Below are 21,542 nucleotides of genomic sequence, written 5' to 3' on the forward strand. Positions count from 1 at the left end.
TACTAGTTCAGTTATAAATCCAAATTTGAGAATACCATCTTTGAGATGAAGAAGTCTTTAAGGAGTTTCTTCAATCATCTCACAAAATTGAGTTAAGAGCTAAGACAGAAAAAGGAATAGGATAAACTACAAGCTCTGTGTCATTAATACATGAAGATCTGTAATAACTCATATTTTAACCATTCCAGCCTCAGCAGGAGCAGTGAGGAAAAGTTTGGCTTGAGCTCAAAGCTACGCTGTTAAAAAAAAAATGACAGACCTGCAAAAATATCACACACAGCAAGGAGCTATAATTTTCATCTTTTGGAAAAAAAATGCTAGCAATGACACTGTAGTGAAAGAACTTAAGCAGGACATAGAGCACGTCAAACAACTGCTGAAGCAGCAAATGGAAAAGGCATGGGCTTCCAAGAGCAAAAAGAAATTGAAGAGGCTGAACAGTTCTTACAGTGGGTTGTGAAGGAGAACATATACTTGACAAAAATGCTAAAGCTTGGTCAAATTCAAAGAACCTAGAGTACTAAAACAAAGCTTTAAATAAGTTGGAAGCTGTTAAGGAATAAAACAGTAAGTGCCATGAGGATTTGAACCATTCAAAATAGCTTAAGCAATAAGATCATCCACCTAATCTAGAACAAAACATGGTTGTACAGCATTGGGATCAGTACCTATAATCCATGCCAATATAAAAAGGAACAAGTGACATTATCACTGATGACTGTAGCAACCAACAGAACCTCCATACAAAGTCACCTTAACAAATTCCAGATGTATCAGGAAATTACCCATACGTTAAGGAGACACTCAGGCTCAGTTTTTCTTGTAAATATTTAAACTTATTTTTAAAAAGGAGAGTGATGCTGTATGTGCACTTTGCCTTTAAGAACTCCATGCTCTATGCTGATACAATGTTATGACTGCCTGGGAATTAATCTGCTGTGACTTCGCAATTCAACTGGACCATCTCGGACACCTCCCTCCCCTTTCTGGACATCTCTGGCGATTGACTCAACACAGATATCTACTTCAAACCCACCAACTCTCACAACTACTTGGACTACACCGCCTCCCACCCTCACCCTATCTCATGTAAAAATGTGATTCCTTACTCCCAATTCTTCCGCATCCGTTGTATCTGCTCCCAGGAGAAGCAATTCCACTCCAGGACAACCCAGATGGCCTCTTACTTTAAAGACCACAATTTCCTCTCTCACATGATCAACAATGCCCTCCAACACATCTCCTCCACTTCCCGCACTTCCACCCTTGAACCCCATCCGTCTAACTGTAACAAGGATAGAACCCCACTGGTCCTCAACTTACCACCCCACTTATCTCTGGATACAGTGAATTATCCCCTACCATTTCCACCACTTTCAATCAGTGTCCACCACCAGAGATATATTTCCCTCCCCACCTTGATCTGTGTTCCGCAGAGACCATTCCCTCCGCAACTCCCTTGTTCGGTCTACACCCCCCGCCACCCACCCTCCATTCCCGGCACCTTCGCTTGCTGCCACAAGAGGTGTAGAACCTGTGCCTGCACCTTCCCTCTCACCTCCGCCCAAAGCCCCAAAAGATCATTTTACATATGGCAGAGATCTTCCTGCCCAACTACCGCATCTACTGTGTCCGTTGCTCTTAATGTGGTCTCCTTTACATTGAGGAGAGGAGATGCCAATTTTGTGGAACATTTCAGGAATGTCTCTGGGACATACGCACCAAACACCCTCTGGCCGCCCTCTGGCCGACCACTTCAACTCCCCTCCTAATCTGACAAGGACATGCAAGTTCTGGGTCGCCTCCACCGCCAAATCCAAGCCACCCAACAACTGGAGGAAGAACACTTCATCTTCCGTCTTGGGACCATCCAATCACACAGCATCAACGCCAACTTCACGAGTTTCCTTATCTCCCATCCCTCCACCTCATCCCAGATCGGATCCACCCTCTTGAACTGTCCTACCCAGGAGCAGATCCACGAAGAGGTCCTCAGACCCGCCCTCCCCCCTCTGTACCAGGTGCCTGAAGATCAGGTGTGAGGGGCTGAAGTGCAACCAAAAACAGAGAAGAACGTTTTTAAGAAAATCAAAAAGGATGTGCAAGCACCCATACCCAATATATGCATTGTTTATGGAATCCAGAGCACCGCAGAACAAGCAGTTGGGCTGGGAGTCTGTGAGCCACCGCAATCTGCGGTTGCAGGGGACCACTGCGTGCAGCATCCTCCACCACAGATCCCCAAGAGAAAGGGGGAGGAGTCCCATGTAGAGAGGCCTCCATTGGGGATCCTCACCACCCAGTGATGGATGGGCATGCCAAGACATATCCAGATGGTGGATGAGGGAGGATCGTGGACGGTGTGAAGCAGCAGTCTGTACAGGGCCCATCGTGATACATCCCTGAGGGGGACAAAACTAAAATTCTGGAGGCAGCTCAGGTTGTGGGGCATAGGTGCCCGGGGGAAGTACGGGACCTTGGGGCCAATGTGAAATTCCGTCCGGGCAGGGGTAAGCGCAGACAGGATCCCACCGCACACCTGAGCATCCTCCAACTGGTGCACTACGTCCAGTCCGAGCACCGCCGTTTTAAGGCGTCGAATGGCAGTGGCCACGAACTGGGCACCTACCGCTGCCCTGCTTGCTATGTCCTTTTTTATTGTTTTAAATATACAAGGCAATTCACTTATTCAATCCCTAAAGAATGAATGATCATTAGACCATTAACACATTCCAGTCTGCAAGAACCTTCCGGGATCTAAAATTTTTTTTTTTTTAAAAATCATCAATTATTTGGTGTAATTTGGAATAATCAATGGGCAGCAAGGTGCTCAATAGTTAGCACTGTTGCCTCACAGTGCCAGGGACCCAGCTTTGATTCCAACTCCTTGAGCAATTTGGGCAATGACAAGAAATGTGAGAAAATATGGTAAAAATCAGAAAAAAAATCAGAAATTCAATATTGATAAAACAAGTTAAAAATTTTCCCTAAAGGATTAAACATTAAATTCTGAATTTTTCTAATGAGCCATGTCGACCTTAAATTCAATGCTTTTGCATGTTATTAATGGCCCCACTTGCCTCATTTATATGTAGTTTCAAATTCTCTCTTTTTCTGAGAAACTAGATATCGCTAAATTCTCATATGAAAGCTACAGCAGTAACCTGGGGGCATCAGCTTGCTGCTTGTGTGCCCTTGCCTTTGTCCAATTCTGTCACTGCAAGCTCCAAGGACATTTCTACCTCCATCCTTTGACCGAGCAAGTCAGCAGCAGCAAACTGCTAGCCTCATCACATCCTCATTTGTGCTCCTGGACCAACTGGCAGATAACTTTTACCCTTCGGGACTTTGCTTTGGAGCTTGGGACTCCCTTGATTTTAGTGCTTTAGCCAGGTATGCTGTGCATGCTGTGAAACAGACATCTGATGCATCTACACATTTTATGACTCTTAGCTGGATGTCTTACCACTTACTCAGTTTATGCTTGCTTGGAGGCAACCAGCTTTGCATTGCATTAAGAGGAGAGGGATAGATGGACCCTTGTCACAGTACAGAGCCCTTTGGCCCTTGTGTCTGTGCCTAGCTATCTAGACTAATCCTACTTTCCATTTCAAGTGGTCATCCACATTTCTATTAAATGTTGTAGGGTTTCCGAACTTTACTGTGCTTCTGGACAAGGCATTCCAAATTCCCATCTCCCCAATTTAGTGAGATGAAGCAAGTGTGGTTATAATATTGTACTGCTAATATTGGGAATGGCATTAAGCAGGAAATCTGAGGTGTATGAACTAAATCTGTATTTATGGGGTGGCTTTTAACTGCAAAGAAAAGGGTGAATCAAATCAGTTACAATATCATAGAGGAGGAATTTCTCAAGTGTATATGGAATGATTTCCTGGACCAATATATTGAGGAACCTATGAAAGACCAGGCCATCTTGTACTGAGTATTATGCAATGAGAAAGGAATAATTGGTACTGTAGTTGTGAGAAACTCACTGGGGTGAGTGACCATAATATGATAGAAGTAAGGCGGATGATTCTGAGAGTGGGGTCCTGAATCTTAATAAGGGAAACAATGATAGTATGAGGAATGGGTTGTCTATAACGGATTAGGAAATTTTGCTGAATGGAATGACAGTGGATAAGCAATGGCAAACATTCAAAGAGTAAATGGGTAAACTCCAAAATTTATTTATTCCTGTTTGGCGCATGAGTGCAAAGGGAACAGTGGTCAAACCATGTCATACAAGGGAAGTTAGAGATAGTACTAGATGCAAAAATAAGGCACACAAATTGTCAAGAGTAAACAAAAGACCTGACGATTAGAAACTGTTTCAAAGTCAGCAAAAGAAGACCAAGGAATTGATTAAAAAGGGAAAAACAAAGTATGACTGTAAGCTTGCGGGTAACATAAAAATTGAATGCAAAAATTTCTATAGTTATCTCAAAAGAAAACGATTGGTGAAAACTAATGTGGGTCTCTTACAGTCAGAAATGGAAAGATTTATAACACGAAACAAAGAAATGCTCATGAACTAAATTCATACTTTGCTTCTGTCTTTACATCACAATCATTGGCAGTCCGTTGCAGACAAAAGTAACTCTCTTCCACTCTCAGGGTGATCTGTAGGTGGCGGTACAGACCAATGTACAGACCAACAGACACTTAAGGCAGAAGGTGATCATGGGAAGAGCTGGGGCAAGGGGGTGCGCTTTGTGTAGCAGTGCACGTCTTTTGATTTTTTTTGTCTGGCTTCTGTTTTTTTTCCCAGTGGTAAGTCTCAAAGTACTCGACGCCTTCGGATCCTCCTCATCCACTTTGGGCAGCCTTAGGCCAGTGACTCCCAAGTGTCTGTGGGAATGCCACACTTACCTATGAGGCCTTGAGGGTATATAACACTTCTAAAGTAGCCATTCCTGGTTCTTCAATGTATTGCTCCAGAAATGCATCTTGTACACACTGAAGGAATTCACTCTCCACAATGTTAGTGCTGAATAGGTTTACCAATGTATGATTAGATTAGATTCCCTAGTGTGGAAACAGGCCCTGCGGCCCAACCAGCTCACACCGACCCTCCGAAGAGTAACCCACCCAGACGCATTTCCCTCTGACTAGTAAGTTGTCCATTATTCCTGTTTTACACATATTACATGCATCTTTAAATTCCTTAGTGTAATGACACTCAACCTGACCACTTTAGCTTGGTAGCCTATCAACACCTTCTGCCAATGTTTGCTTCCTTTTGCCATCCCTTAGCTCCATTCAAATGATTCTACATCTTGTTCCAAAAACCTTCTCTCAACTGAACTCATCCCTTATTAAGAGCACTTCCCTATCATCTTTAAATTTTTTTGCCTACCTTCATAAATGACGAGTCACTTTGGAAATGCAATTCCTACTCATTGTCACCCTGTAGCCATATCACATAATGGCAATTAAATCATACCCATTTACCTCAATTTGTGCTTTCAAATTCTCAATAGGATGTTGCATGCATTCAAATAGGGTACTTTTAATTCTCCCTTCTTAGTATTATTCCGTGTTCTGATCCGATTTGATAATTGCCTTTGCTTTGTCTGTCCTATAATTTCACAATACTTTTCTACTTCCTGTTACAAGTTTATCTTCCCTCCAATACCTCCCTCTTGGTCCCCATCACCCTGCCCTCCCAACTTGAAACATGTTTGCTCAGTTAATCACTGAGGTATGTCTCAAACAATAAACCCACTACTGGGAGAAAAAGTATGACTTTGTGGAAAAATAACAAATACTACCAAATTGGTTCTGCTTTGTACAAATGAGTAATTGTCATCCAACAGTAAACACTTGCAGACACTGTTTTAACTCAGAAAAATATTTTTCCATGTAACTTTTCCCAATTTGCAAAATACCTGCAATTCAACTCTAATTTTAGCTTTTAATCTTGTAAAATGGTCCAGAAAGGTTTAGAGAGCAAAGTTTGCCCTCAGAACCCATTTTCTTTTGCCTTTGGAAACCTCAATAAAGCGGTTATGGCAGATTAAGTTTCTCTTTTAAAGTCACAGGCTTTATTGTAAGCTCTAGCTAATCTAATTCACTGTCCCCAGCTTACATGCCTGCAGACTTCCAATAAGCATGTTGGACATTATCATAAGTAGGTACTGTCTAACCCGTGGCCTGGTAAAAACCAAATACTCCAGTAAAGCCTGAGATCAGATATAGGTGTTTCATGGTCTGTTTATATTGACTATTCAACAAAATTAACTCCCTCAGCTTAAGAAAGACGTCTAATTTGTCTTTTGAGAAGGTCAAATAAAAGTTTGATTAGCAATCATATTATTGATACAATTGGGGGATGGAACATCAGCTATTTGTTTTAATGCTTGTTTTATTATCCTGTAAACACAAATCCAAGAGAAACATGGCTATTTTTCAAACAACTATGAGAAACCCTTAGAGGCCATGAACAAAATATATCTTTGAGTCATTGATTGTCTGCTTCCAAGGCAACTACTTTTGTTTAGACAACACAAACAATAATTTAATAGATTGACTATTTTCAAAAACTCTCAGAGTGAAAATTTCATGGGCACGCAACCTTGTCAATTAACTCAGAATGTGAACAGTTATGATCTCCACAATTGCCGGAATCTGTCTGTGGTATATCTCCATTGCAAAGAAGTGGATGGAACTGAGTTTCTACAAAATGTGATATTGGTGATTTGGACGTTAATGCTTGGTTCTACCCACTACCCAAAACATCCAGAATACAAAATGCCAGATTCTGACCACTGCTGAAAAAACTTTGCAATACTTCCACCAATATTTTGTTCAGGTGGCAAGTTATGTTATCTCCATGTGATTTTTTCCAACAATTTTTCATTTTTGCTTTTCTTTGTGGAAATCAGTGCTATAGCAAATAACATAGCTCAGGTTGGGGCCATTGGAAGTCCTGGGTTTGGGAATCCCACTTCCTGAGGGCTTGGCATGGGAACAGGCTTTGTCTCCAAATCAAGAAACTGAAAACCCTTTAACAATATCCAAACTAAGGTGTAACATAATCTGCTTTCTCTCCCTTTGTCATTTAGCCCACTGGATTTTATGGGTTTTTTAAAATTAAAAAGTCATCAATAAAAGTTAGAAAATCTCACCTGATCGTCCATCTCTCTGAAAATCCACGTGATACCACTCTCCATCATTCACCTTCCTTTGAGTGGCTTTTGTTTTAATAGCACCAGATCCCATGTCTAGCAGAAGGTATAAGTGTCCATCAAGCATTTCAATAGCAAAGAAGTCGACTTTCACTATTCGGGGATTTTTGGCATCTTTTTGGTGTCGTGGTTTGCCATGACTAAAAAGAATCAGTCCGTTTGGTTCAGTGGTGCGAAAGTCAAATGAAATAGAGCCCGTCTTTTTAGCATTCCACTTTGGTAGTGAAATAAAAGATTCAGGGGTCTCAAATGTGATTGGATCTAATGTTGCAACGTTCTCACATTTGAAGGCCACCATTCCGTGAATCTTCATCTTGCGATCTCCTTGCTTGGCGAGCCGTGATAATTCCAATCGGACATCATTGTTTTTGTAAACAACCTACGAGTGAAATAATAAGGTTAAAAATTGCTTCCAGAATCCAACTTTAAGCAACAGTACACTTGCTGAAGATGAATTGCTGTAGTTAACAGAGATTAAGAAAGGAATGTTCTGGGAGAGAAAAAGCACTTTTTAAAAATAAAATAAGAAATTGTAGAGTATACCACAATGTCACAAATTCATTGATATCCCATGTTGGCTATTTAACAATGTCAGACAGTGGAGCAATGTTTTCATATAAAAGGATAAATTAGACCAAATTTTCCAATGGGTGGTAGTCTCATGCAGAGATTCTACACAAGCTTACAACTCCATCCCTTCTTTTTCACAAACAGGAGATTCCAATCAAGCCTACTTCAGAAACATGGAACCATACTTATATTCTGATTGTTCTCTCATTGTACAGAACTGTCAGAAGAAGGCAAGTAATTTCTCCTTCTCACAATGATTTTCTGAAACTTCAACATTCAGAATCACAGTCACTTTGATAGCCGCTGTCAAATGGTAAGCACATAATAGCAAGTGTGATGCTTGGGTACGTAAAGAGTAGAGTCAAGTACCCTGTAAGTAGGGTGCCATTTGGATAGGGGAATGGGTGCCAGGTGGGTAGGATGTGAAGTGGGTAGCAAATGGGTCACCAGGGGTCAGGTTGCTAGGTGGATGGGGAGTAGAATGTCAAGGGTTCGTGCACAAGGTGCTCAGTGAAGTGATGCAGTCTAAGGGGAGGTCAGGGTGGGTGAAATAAATTGGGTCCAATGGGGGAGGGTCAGCATTAGGTCCAAAGGGGGTTAGTATGATGAGGAGCTTGGTGTGGGATCAGGTTCTTGGTGGTTTCAGGTCTAGGGATGGGGCAGAACACTGGATGCAAAGAAGGGCAAGGGGTGGGCAAAGGAGCATGTGAGTGGGCCCACAGCAAAGTAAGGGGGATCAGAACTGGAAAGGGGGGATTGGGGGCATTTGCATCCTCAGCAGGGAAAACCAGTTCAGCTCCAGGGCAAGGAAAACTGTGTCAGGTCCAAAGTGGGAGAAGGTAGTCAAATCTGGAGTGAAGGTATGGGAGGCTGGTCCACCAGTGGGGGAAGAGGGGTCAGCTCCCTAGGGTTTTGGGTCTGAAAAGGGGAAGGCCGAGGCTGGACAGATGGGGAGGACAGGTCAACTCCCAAGAGGTCAGCACCTGAAGAGGGGGTTGGGACTGGATTGGGGAATGAGAGGAGCAGGCTCAGAGCATAAGAGAGGAGGTGTTGGGAGTTCAATAAAAATCAATAGCTTTTGAATTCAATAAAAATCTAGAAATAAGAATCTAATGATGACCATGAAGCCATTGTCATTGTTAGAAAATCCCATCTGGTTCACTAATGGGAAGGAAGCTGCCTATATGTGACTCCAGATCCACAGCAATGTGATTGACTCTTAACTATCCTCTGGCTAATTAGAGAAATGCAATAAATGCAATGATCTCATTCTGTGAATGGAAAAAAAGGTCGGATTTGGTGTGGTGCAAATTGGAATATGTGAGGTAATATGGAGTCAGTTGAGTAATTAGGAATGAAATTGTGTGTTCAATAGACTAACATTTCCTACTGTGTAGTGAATCTCATCAGAACCTGCTGAATTCACTAATGTAAATGGAGACCTTTGAAGAGTTCCAAGTGTAGTGGAATTGCTCAGCAAAATGTTCAACGTCAAAAGCAATTCCTTTGGAATCTGCTATGATGGGGATTCCACAGGGTCCCCTTATACATTACACCCCACCCCATCTCTACCAGAATAACAACTAAGGTTATTAATAACAACAGTGGTAAGGAAATTATTAGAGAAGAATTTTAAGGACAGGATTTATTAACATTCAGGAAAGAATGGACTTAATAGAGATAATCAGCATGGCTTTGTGCAGGGGAGGTCTTGTCTCACAAATTTGATTGAGTAACTGCCAAAGATAATTAATGAGGTTGGGCAATGGATGTTGTCTATTTGGACTTTGATAAAATATTATCAAAGCCATCATAAAATCCGGGCCATGAAAGAAGTTGGAGCATAGATTTTTTTTCTGAAAACAAAATTAAAATTGCTTGAAACACACAGCAGTAAAAAAGAACATGAGAAAGAGGAGCGTAGTGTTGGAGTGTTCGTTCGCAGAACCCTGCTGATGGGCTTGAACTGAAACATTCACTGATCATTCCCTTTCAGATGATGAGTGAACAATTCAATGTTTCCAGCACTTTACTGTATTTTGATTTGAATTTATTGTGAGAAATTACTCATGTGAGTCTCAACTTCAAGCAGCCATACTGAACACTTCATTTCTGCCTCTCCAATAGTGAAGACGGTATAACAAAATGCTTACCTCGCATTATATTCTATACTCTCCCTGCTAAAAGTAACTTGCACATTAAGATGTAAAATGGTGTGTGTGCATACTTTACTAAAATGCAACATGATTAACCCGGTATCAGTATCCCTCACGGCGGTAGCAGTGAGCTATGAGAGATGGCGGCAGAGGTGATTAGCGAGGAGGCGGCGTTTGGGGCCCAAGCCTTGTGAGCAGCAGTGAAGCCTGGCCTGTCCAGGTGGGTAATAGCCCAGCATGGGTGAAAGCATACCCAGCATGGGGGAGAGCAAGCCCTCTTAGGGAAGTCCAGCTTGCAGCATCTGCAGGCCCATGGCACAAGAAATGACTAATGTTTGACATTTTAACTTTATTTCTTTTTTTTCTACTCTATTTTCCAAAGATTATGGTGCTGAACTTTATAAATTATTTATTTATTTTTCTACTTCTGTAACCAACATTTTGTACTGAGATACTTTGTACCTAAGATGACACCATGTATGGCAATATTATATACTTTTTGTTGTACTCTTGCACCCTGTGCTTGAGTACACGTGACAATAAAACCTAAAACTTAAAAAAACCTGAAATTTTACATGGTCTTCTGAATATTTTTTTTAAACTGGATTCACCATGGAAACAAATATATAAACCATGTTTCCAGAGTAATGTACGTATGAAAAGAAACAAAACAACAATATCATTAAGCACTATTTAACAAGAATTAATGAAAGGAACAATTACTTTCTTTCTTCTTCTTTCCTTCCAAATTTCTCCAAATAGTCTTTTTGGCTTATTTCTCTTTCTGTTGGAATATCCTTTCATTGCCTTTTCCATTATCTTGACTCTGCTTTCTCAACATTGATGTCGGAAAATAATCAATGTTTGTTCCTTTGTTCACAAAGGAAAATTGGGATATTCCAGAACATTATAGGTAAGTTAGCCTTACAACAGTTGTAAGGAAATTATTAGAGAAGAATTTTAAGGGCAGGATTTACTGACATTCGGGAAAGAATAGACTTATTGGGTCATCATGGCTTTGTGCAAGGGAGGTCTTGTCTCACAAATTTGATTGTGAAAGTGGCAAAGATAACTGATGAGGCTTGGGGGGGGTGAATGTTGTCTATTTGGGCTTTGATAAAATATTTGACAATGTTCCACATGGTAGGCTGGTCCAGAAGATTAAGTCACATGGGATACATGGTGGGTTGGTAAGTTGGATAGAAAATTAGCTTGGTCATAGAAGATAGAGGGTAGTATGGAGGCGTGTTTTTTTCTGACCGGATGTCTGCAAGGATCAGTGCCGGGACTTCTTTGTTTGTAATTTATATAAATAATTTGGTTGAAAATGTATGTGGCCTGATTAGTAAGTTTGCTGATGAGATGACAATTGGTGGAGTTGTGGTTATGTAAAAGGATACACTAGGATACAGGTCAGTTGGAAAGCTGGGCAAAGGAGTGGCAGATTGAGTGTAATCCAGCCAAATGGAAGGTGATTTAATTTAAGAGGTCAAATACTAAAGTACACAGTAAATGGAGGGCCCTTGGAATATGCAGAGGGATTTTGGGGTGCAAATGCATAGGTCCCTGAAAGTGGCAGCACAAGTGGACAAGATGGTAAAGAAGCTGTACAGCATGCTTGCCTTCGTCAGTCAAGACTCTGAATATGAAAGTTAGCAAGTCATGTTGCAGCTGTATAACACTTCAGTTTGGCCATGTTTGGAGCATTGTGTGTAATTCTGATCAACAAACTACTGGAAGCAAGTGGAGAGGGTGTAACAGGGAGTACCAGGATGCTGCCTGCTTTGCTCTAGTTTCATCAAATTCTTCATCCCAGTAAATTATCTGCAATGATATCAAGCGAATCTCTCTTAAATGATCATTTGTTACCTGAACACAACTAACAACTTTAAGATAACTCCAAACACATATTTCTTATTACCTCAATGGTCTTTCACCAGGACTTACTAAACAGTACTGAACTCTCTTAGTTCCATGCCTGAAATTAAGTTTGTCTTACTGTTCACTTACTTTGCGACTGATACAAGTTTAAGGAAAATATGCCTTGTCCTAGGAACATATTGAAATACTAAATTGTAAGGCAAGTAATGTGGGGTTACACTGTAAGAGAACAGAAAGTTGTCTGACCTGTGTTGGAAAAAAATATGGAAATTATCATCCATTTTATCATCTAGCAAATACTTCTTCAAAGGTTGCTTTACAAACATTACACTGAACTCAGAGACACCATTGGATGCTGAGTGACAAGTTGCCTCTGAAGAGTATTTGACTCCAATCAGAAATATTTCAAACTCTTCTAAAGTAAATTGTGGTCTATCATCTGACACTAACACTTCAGGAAACATCTTTTTTGGATAGTAAAGCAAGAAATTTAGAAATAGGGCACAATAGCGAAAAGATAGCAAGACAGAGTATTCTTGAAGTCTGCTGCCTACTTTAACAGAAAGCTGAGTTCGTGAAGGTCATCTGTGACAAATTGTCTGTGAGAAAATGAAGTGGCGATATGTCCAAATGGTAATAAATCATGGAATGTAGAAAGTGTTGCGATACAATAACACATATATAAGGACATCACTGAACATAACTATGTGAGGTTAGTGACTATTTATTGTTGGTCGAAGAAGGCAACTTCATATGAGACTGTAGATAATTTGGGAACAGGAGGGAAATAATTGACTTGGAGCCAGGATAACATCCAAAGATTATTGAAGACATAGAGTCATAGACACCCCATTTGCCCATAATAAGGTCAAAGTGGGAATGTTCACTGAAGATTCCACAATGTTTAGTACCATTCGCAACTCCTCAGATGCTAAAGAAGTCCTGTCTAAATGTAGAAAGACAGTATCCATATGTGGGCTGACATGTGGCAAGCCACATGCTATCTCCAGCAGACACTCACTTTACCTATCAATATCAATCTGTATCCTTGCAATGTCCTCCTTACAGCATGGAAACACACCCTTCAATCTAACCAATCCATGCCAAACATAATCCCAAACTAAACTAGTCCCACCTGCCTGCTTCTGGCCTATATCCTTCCAAACTTTTCCTATTCATGTATTTTTCCAAATGTCTTTTAAATATTGTAATTGTACTCACACAGCTGAAAATCAGGAACGAAGAGAAGGATTTGGTGAAATTCTAATCACCAGGGAAGTGGTACTGGGAAAACTGTTCAAATTGTGGTCTGACAAGTCCTTGGGTCTTGTTGGACTTCATCTGAGGATCTTTGGGGTGGTAGTAGCTGAATTGATGCTAATGTTCTAAACTCGGCTAGATTCTAGAAAGATCTTATTAGAATAGAAAGAAGGATATATAATTCCTCTATTCAAGAAGGGAAGAAGGAACAAAACAGGAAATTATAGCTCAGTCCACTTAATGATTGTCACTGGGAAGAAGAGAGAATCAATCTTTAAGGAAGTTACAGCTATGCAATTGGGAAAACTCAAGATAACTGGGATGAGTCAACAAGATTTTGACAAAGAGGCATTTTGATTAAGCAAATTATTGGAGTTCTAAGAGGAGTATCATACAATGAGCATAAAGGGATATTAGGCTTTCCAGAAGACATTTGACAAGGTATCACATAAAAGGTTATTCACAAACTAGAAGTGCATGGCAGAAGATTTACTAGCTGGCAGAAAGCACAGAGTTTGCAAAAAATATTCTGTGACCAATGGGATTCCAGAGGGCTCAATTCTAGGGCTTCAATCTTTTGAGGCTCCTATGAAATGTTGGAAATAAAGGAAATGAAGGCATGGTAGCTAAATTTTCAGATGACACAAAATATGTTGGGAGATATGCTGTAAGGAGGACATTGCAAGGTTGCAGACTGATATAGATAGATAGAGTGAGTGTCTGCTGGAGATAGCATGTGACTTGCCACATGTCAGCCCACTTTTGGATACTGTCTTACTGCATTTAGACAGGACTTCTTCAGCATCTGAGGAGTTGCGAATGGTACTAAACATTGTGGAATCTTCAGTGAACATTCCCACTCTGACCTTATTATGGGCAAATGGGGTGTCTTCATATGGTATCTGAAGAGTCCAATCCTTGAACAGTACAAGTACCACAAGGAGCTCACAAGGTATTATTATGTGTCACTGTGATTTTATTTGGGCATAGATGTTTGGTGTCAAATCTGTGTAATAAACGGCCATCAACGTGATGTTAAACAGAATGTTACTTAGGCATTTTTGTACCTTCTATACGAGAGGCTATGAACTTGCTGCCGCAGCCTAGATCTCGCCGATATCTGATGAATCTCCTCAAGCTGCTCAGGAGAAAGGCTCTCTTGCAATTTTCAGCTATCTTTTAAATTGCAGTTCCTGTGGCTGGGCCTCATCTCAGCCCTCCTCCCACGTCAGTTTATTGCTTTCCTCACAAATTTGGCCTGGACTTTATTGTTCTTCAGGCTTCCTACAAAAGTGTACCTGAGGTGCATTTCTAAATCTTCTGGCATTTCCACATTGGCCATAAGAGATTAACTCCAGAACATAATTTGCTCGTCTTACTTGGCAATGGTTTCCTTTGACAGAAAGCAACTCCCAGTGCAATTTCATTTTTAAATGTGCATTAAAGGAATCCAGAATCTCATTAACTTCAGGCTATGCCATATTACAGGAGTTTCAAGGGAAGCAATGCTTGGATACTAAAATAGCATTCACCTCAATTTTCATGAAAGAAAACAGTTACTTCATCACTACCATCTGTTTTATTTGTTTCAATCAAGTAACTGTCCTTCATTAGTAATTACACCAATGCTCTTTGTTTGGACTGACTTCCTCCACTGTCTCCTATTGTGCCTTTTTCTTTCATTCAATTATGTACCATTCTGACTCAATGAGTTACTAATGGACATGATAGATACACAGTGCAATCTTTCCAACCACTCAAAATCAACATCAGGCGTTCTTAAAAGAAAGTGTCCCACAATGCTCTTCAGGTCTGAATATCTCAAATGCAAAAAGACATTCCATCAGGCCTCATCACCATATTTCTGTTCCGTACTATACTTTGAAAATATTCACTTAAGGGATTCAAAGGCTAGCATTTTGAAGATGCTTTATTTACATTTCCCTGATGGAGAGGACAACACAGAAGGTTGTGTCAGGAAATGTTTGGTTCTAATACGTTAGGACACATTTCACTTTGTATGAACTAGAAGAATACTTGCAATCAAAAAAATGGTCAAAAGGAATAATAGAAACACTGCAATACAACAAGGAAAGATCATCTGAAGAATGATTCTAAGGCAGGGTGGCTGTAAATACTGCCACAAATTGTTTTTGAAGTGATTTCAATTTGAATGGAAATTTGTTAATTACCTCATCCTTTTTAAGAAATAAATGTGCAAAATTTTAGCAGGGGACCAACAATGGCCCCCAATCAACCTCAGACTTGAAGGAAAGTTGGCTGTAAGAAAAGTGAACTGGGAAGCCGCCTGCAGGCAGCCATTATATGTCACAGGTGGACTAAAATAGTGCTTGATGGGACTTCTGCCCCTCAGGAGAGAAGCAAGTTTAACCCCTTCTTCTCTTCTGGCCTGCTAGCCAATCAGATATACCAACAGTCCCAGAAGTACCAAGAGCTTGGCTGTGGGTGGTGCTGGGACTTTAACAACTGCTTTAAGGGGGCCCAATGGATCCCAGAGTGAGCTAATTGAGTAGCATTGGCCAGAAAGGATTTGGGGAGGGATTACACTGAAGTAGGGGGACTTTGGTATGCAGGTAGATAGGATCTACTGCTAATTGGGGACCAAGTTCCTGATGCATAAAGCACAGCCATGAAAAGAAATAGGCTGTAGACAGAAGTAGGTTCTGGATTAGTGGTGCTGGAAGAGCACAGCAGTTCAGGCAGCATCCAAGGAGCTTCGAAATCGACGTTTCGGGCAAAAGCCCTTCATCAGAAATGAGAGATAAGGCTGAAAGACTTACATTAATCTCAACCTCCTTTTGTGGCCCCCAGCATGACACACTCCAATCTTCAGCCAATTCAATGCATTACGTGCAACATAAGGACAATGAATACAATGGATACAGATATGGACATTGCCAATATTATGGCAATAGTACTGAAAAGTGGTGCTTCACAGTTGTCACATTCCCAGCTAAGCTTGTTCCAGGACAGCTACAAGACTGGTATACATCCATCAAATTGGAAAACTGCCCTTGTGTCAAAACAAAACAAGTCCAACCTGGTCAATTACATCCAATATCAATCCACTCTTCATCATCAACAAAGTGATGGAAGGGTCATCAACAGTGCTAGCAAACAGCATTTGCTCAGAAATAACTTGGTTGCTAATGCACAGTTTGGGTTTTACCAGGACCACTCACCTTCTGACGTCAGTATTGACATGGTGTAAGCATAAACAAAAGAGCAGAACTCCAGCAGTCACATGGGATGTCAAGGCAACAGTTGACTAAGTATGGCATCAAGAAACCTTGAGGAGGCAGTGAAAATTAGGAGAAAACTCTCTACTGATTGGAATCTAACCAAACACAAAGGAAGATGTTTGTGTTTGTTGGAGGACAGTGATTTTAGTCCTTAGACATCACTGCTTGAGTTCCTCAGTGCACTGCCAAATGCCCAATTAATTCAGCTTCTTCACCAATGACCTTTCCTCTGTCATAAGGTCAGTAGTGGGGACATTTGCAGACAATTGCACAATGTTCAGCATTGTTCATAACTCTTAAGTTATTGAAGCAATCTGTATTCATTTACAGCAAGACCTGGACAACATTCAGACTCAGGCTGATAAGTGGAAAGTAACATTTTCTCCCCGATATTTCATAGCTTTGAAAACTTATGAAGACTGGAAAAGATTTGTTTAAATTGCTTAAAAGTCTTATACTGATGAACAAAGTGACAAAGAGCCAAAATGGAGGATTAATACTGTTTTACTTCTTTATAGCCTTCCCCTCTTTTGCAACAATACAGATGATTTGCACTATTTTTGTTGCTTCTCCAATGCGTTTGTGCTAGTTTTGTCGGAGAAATCGGTGTAGTGGCATTTTCATGCTTTTAAATATTTTCAGTGTCATATAAGAAAATTCATTTCAACTTCAAAGTGATTATTTTTCATTAGATTTTCTTCTATCTAAAAAATTGCTGGTTTGAAGAGTTTCTTCAAGAAAAAATTTTAGAAAAATATTTTGCAGCTTATAATGATTTTTTAACAATGAAAAAGACACTTGTTTGCTGAATAATTACACTTTTTTTCAGTTTAGTGGTCCAGAATTTTAGTATAAAGACATTTTCACTCTTCCTCAAGAGATTGCTTGAGCCCAGTGCTGACAACTGTTTTCTTCCAGATCGCACTTCAATAGCTCCTTCTATGATATGTTTTCAGGTCCTTACAAGCTTTTAAATATTTTTTCCCTCGCTCTGGTTGATTTAAGCTTTGAAAGAAAAGCTGCTCTGTAGCAAGAGGTTTTCCAATCTGAACTGTCTGGTTAATGTCTCAGCTGTTGTAAAAATGGTCACTTTATTGCTCCTTATTTAAAATAGCAACATTGTTGAATAACTTACTGGGGCAGCACAGTGGCTCAGTGGTTAGCACTGCTGCTTCACAGCACTAAGGACCTGGGTTTGATTCCAGCCTTGGGTGACAGTCTGTTTGGAGTTTGCATATTTTCCTCATTCCTGTGTAGGTTTCCCCTCTCTGTTCAAAGATGTTAGGTGAATTGGCAATGCTAAATAGTTCATAGTGTTCAGGGATATATAGGTTGGGTTCATTAGTCAGGGATAAATATAGGATAACACAGTAGGGGAATGGGTCTGGGTGGGTTACACTTCACAGGGTTGGTGTGGACATGATGGGCCAAAGAGCCAGTTTCCACATTGTATGGATTCTAAAACCTACTTTTCTGTGTAATTTGTTTTAGTTTCTTTTTATTTTTTTCAGATTAATGGTGAATCTTTGCATTGCTGGTGATTTCTTCCCTCTAGACTGTAGTCAGCACCACTCTGCACATCTTGTTAGAGATCCAGGGATGCAGGTTCGATTCCACCCTTGGGTGACAGTTTGTGTGGAGTTTGAACATTATCCCCATATCTGCGTGGGTTTCCTCCGAGTGCTCTGATTTCCTCCCACAGTCCAAAGATGTACAGGTTAGGTAGATTGGCCATGCTAAATTGATCATAGTGTCGAGAAATGTGCGGACTAGGAAAGTCAGCAAATGGAATTGCAGTGTCTGGGGCTGAGTCTGGGAAGGGTGTCATTGAAAGGTCGGTGTGGGCTTGATGGGCTGAATCTCCTGCTTCCACACTGTTGTGATTCTATGATTCTAAGAGTTGAATGATTCTAAGATGGTTGCAGTTGATACTTGACTGCGACAGGGTCTTGGAAAACATCAGCAGTTCTGGCAGCAATTTGGAGTGAAGAACAAAATTAACCCTTTGAGTCCAATATGACACAAAAGTTCTGAAGATGAGCCATACTGGACTCAAAATATCACTCTGTTTGTCTCTTCACAGAGCTTCCAGACATGCAGAGTTTCTCCAGCATTTTATGCTTGTCTCAGATTTTCAGCACCCACAGCATTTTGCTTTTATTATTATGTGGTAGGACATCTTTGTGTAGATATTCCATATTAGTCAATGGATTTTATTAGTATTACATGTTGAATATTAATCACAGGGTAAATCTTCAGCAGAAGAGGTTGATGGTTGACTAACAAGTGGTAGTTTATTACATAAAGATATAAATTTACAGACTCTTGGGCTGGTCAAAAACATGAATACTAGGTAAGAAATGTTATTCATTTCCTAAGTGATAATAACTAGGTTCATGTGATGTGATAGTAGTTTGAAAAACTAAACACCAATTAACAGCAAACCAAGTAGCTCCTCTCAGAGACAGTAATTTATATATTAGTGAGTGGAGCTTTTCCAAAGTTGAGAAGTTAACCCTTTCAGACCAATTGCCATATACAAATGTGTCAAAATCCAAAGATTCCCCTCCTAAAAGCACTGTGGGCATACCTACAGCCCAAGCACAGCAGCACTTCAAGAATGCAGCTCATGACCACCTTCTCTACGGCAATTAAAGATGTGTGATAAACATTGGCCTAGCCACTGAAGTTTTTATTCATGAACAAAAAAACAAAACCTGGCAGCTCAGCCTCTGAAGTCATTTGCTGATATTTGCAAGATCGTTGGGAAAGCTTATTCTTCATTGCAGATATTTAATAGGCATATGACGCCAGCATTAACGGCAATAACAGTCACGTTTTCAGATTGCTCAGGGAGCAGTCAGTTACTTGCTGTCCAGAGAAGTGCAGGTTAATATCTTTGAAGGCCTTCAGAGTTTGACAGCTGCCATTAAATTAGACAAATTCAAGTGAAATGAATGTACATCTTAGAAATTCGGCTTTCACTCTTGTATCAAACAAAAGTGCTATCCAAGCAGAAGGTGCAGCCACTTCCAAGAATCAAGGCACCATGCGAGAGGAACCACAATGTCTTTCATTTTTTTGTAACTCAAGAACAACCAACCACATCATGCCATACGAGCCTTCATATTGCATCAAAGAAGAATCATAACAGAGAAAGAAAGATGGGCACACTTAGTCACCTTACAAACAGTGATATGACTTAAATTCAAATATGAATTCCTTGTATTTTTTAGTCATTCATGAGGTGTGGGCATCATTCACTCGGTCAGCATTTGTTAACAATTCCTCATTGCCCAGAGTTAAGAATCAGCTATATTGTTGTGTAGGCGAGAATCACATGTAGGCTAGACCAGGTAAGGATGGTAGATTTCCCTCCAAAACAAAGGCATTAGTGAATCTGATGGAGTTTTATAACAATCAACAGTGGTTACATTGGTGCCATTAAGCAAGCTTTTAATTTAAATTTTTTTTGCTGAATTCTAATTGTATCTGCTGAGATGGGATTCAAACCCATGTCCTGAGAACATTAGCCCAGGGTTCTGGATTATCAATCCATTGGCATCATCACTACTAAGAATGGGTACTCAATTAATGCTCAGTTTTAAGGGAAATATTTGCAGTCATCAGCAGCCTCATGAATATTAATCCTGTTACTCATCAACTTCTCAAGAAAATACAATTATTATTTTTAAAATCTATACACTTTTATAATTACTCTCCAATTGCCTTCTTAGTGACATGAGTCATCTATTTTAAAGCTCCTTACTAAATATCTGTTTGAGCTGCAATGATTTGCATTGGTGTAGTACAGTAATGTCTCACAGACGGCATCCTTCTATTTGCTAGGCCAGGCTGTCAGCTTTTAGGTGGATCCTGTGAGTTGGGGAAATTCTCAGCTATACAGGTCCACGTTGGGAAAATCTTGCTCAGGAAGCATAGTATTTATATACTGAATAGAACAGAATCCATACAGTGTCGAAACAGGCCATTTGGCCCAACAAGTCCACACCAACCCTCCGAAGAGTATCCAACCCAGACTCATCCCCCTACTCTATCCCTGCATTGCCATGACTGACACACCAAACCTATACATCCCTGAATGCTATGGGTAATTTAGCATGGTCAACCCATCTAAAGTGCACATCTTTGGACTGTGGGAGGAAACCAGAACACTCAGTGGAAACCCACACAGACATGGGGAGAATGGGTAAATTCCACGCAGTCACCTGAGGGTGGAATTGAACCCAGGTCACTGGTGCTGTGAAGCAGCAGTGGTAAACACTGAGCCACTAAGCCACCCAATGTGAAGCTGAGCCAGCCAACCCTGAAAAGAGTTTGGACACAATCACAAGGCCTGTTGGCTGCAGATCGGCTGTTTAAATTGCAGTTCAAAGTACTGTAATCTTTCAGTGTTATAACATTGTATTGTACTGCATTGGAGGGTGGCCATTGTCAGGGCAATTTACAGGGACATAGTTAAATAGAGGTTTGTCTGAACCATAGTAAATGCACAAGCATTGTTCTTGTACACAACTTCAAAGACCTAAACAGATCTACTTTAGTCATGTCAAGTGAAGCATGCTTTTTCTCTTTAGACCTCATTTAGGACATTTACCTGTTAGATAAGATTAAGCACCAAATAAACCCCTAATAGCTCAATTTATTTTACAAATGGAAAAGTAATAGTGAGATATTGAGAGGGAGTTGAGGAAGCGTATGCAAAGTGAAAAACACGTGTCTGATTTGTGCATCACAAAATGACTGACATTCGGCAGCAAGAATGTTCTACACTATTCAGTAAAGATTTTCAAAATTATATGTGGCAAGATTTTCGATTAAATATTGCAATTAAAAATGTGCCCTCTCAGGTGATGCATGCCATACAGACAAATATTTGTGCCGTTGTGAAAGAGTATTGTGCTTGGTTAAGTTAACAAGGAACACCTGTGCCTTCAGCCATCTATCCAATACATGATACCATCAAGTAGTCTTACAGTGTCAGATTTTGTAAAATGTGCTTTTTCATATACTTTATATACTTTTCTTTCTCCCAGGCTCTGCAAAGCAGTATTCATAGTATTAGGTTTAGTCATCTCATGTTAACAGTAATGGTGTACTGTTGCCCTCTGGCAAAGTGACTCAACATATTAAATAGGGCAACATTACTTACAAATCCTTTATGCAGCTGCACCTTTATTTCACCAACCATCAATTGG

General features: G+C 40.3%; 1 protein-coding gene across 31 annotated transcripts in view; it reads right to left on the reverse strand.

Annotated features, from left to right (window-relative positions):
- The window catches only part of nrxn1a (neurexin 1a), a 1,876,207-nt gene that overhangs the window by 986,900 nt on the left and 867,765 nt on the right, over window positions 1-21,542 (reverse strand). For all 31 annotated transcript variants that reach the window (XM_087991361.1, XM_087991355.1, XM_087991356.1 and 28 more), the window contains one exon: window positions 7,134-7,572. In XM_087991361.1, the coding sequence (XP_087847487.1) occupies window positions 7,134-7,572 (439 nt within the window). The remainder of the gene's footprint in view (window positions 1-7,133; window positions 7,573-21,542) is intronic.

This window comes from Chiloscyllium plagiosum, unplaced genomic scaffold (genome assembly GCF_037043375.1).
Source record: "Chiloscyllium plagiosum isolate Xiang-an unplaced genomic scaffold, Cpla_swu_hap1 HiC_scaffold_10, whole genome shotgun sequence".
Taxonomy (NCBI): domain Eukaryota; kingdom Metazoa; phylum Chordata; class Chondrichthyes; order Orectolobiformes; family Hemiscylliidae; genus Chiloscyllium; species Chiloscyllium plagiosum.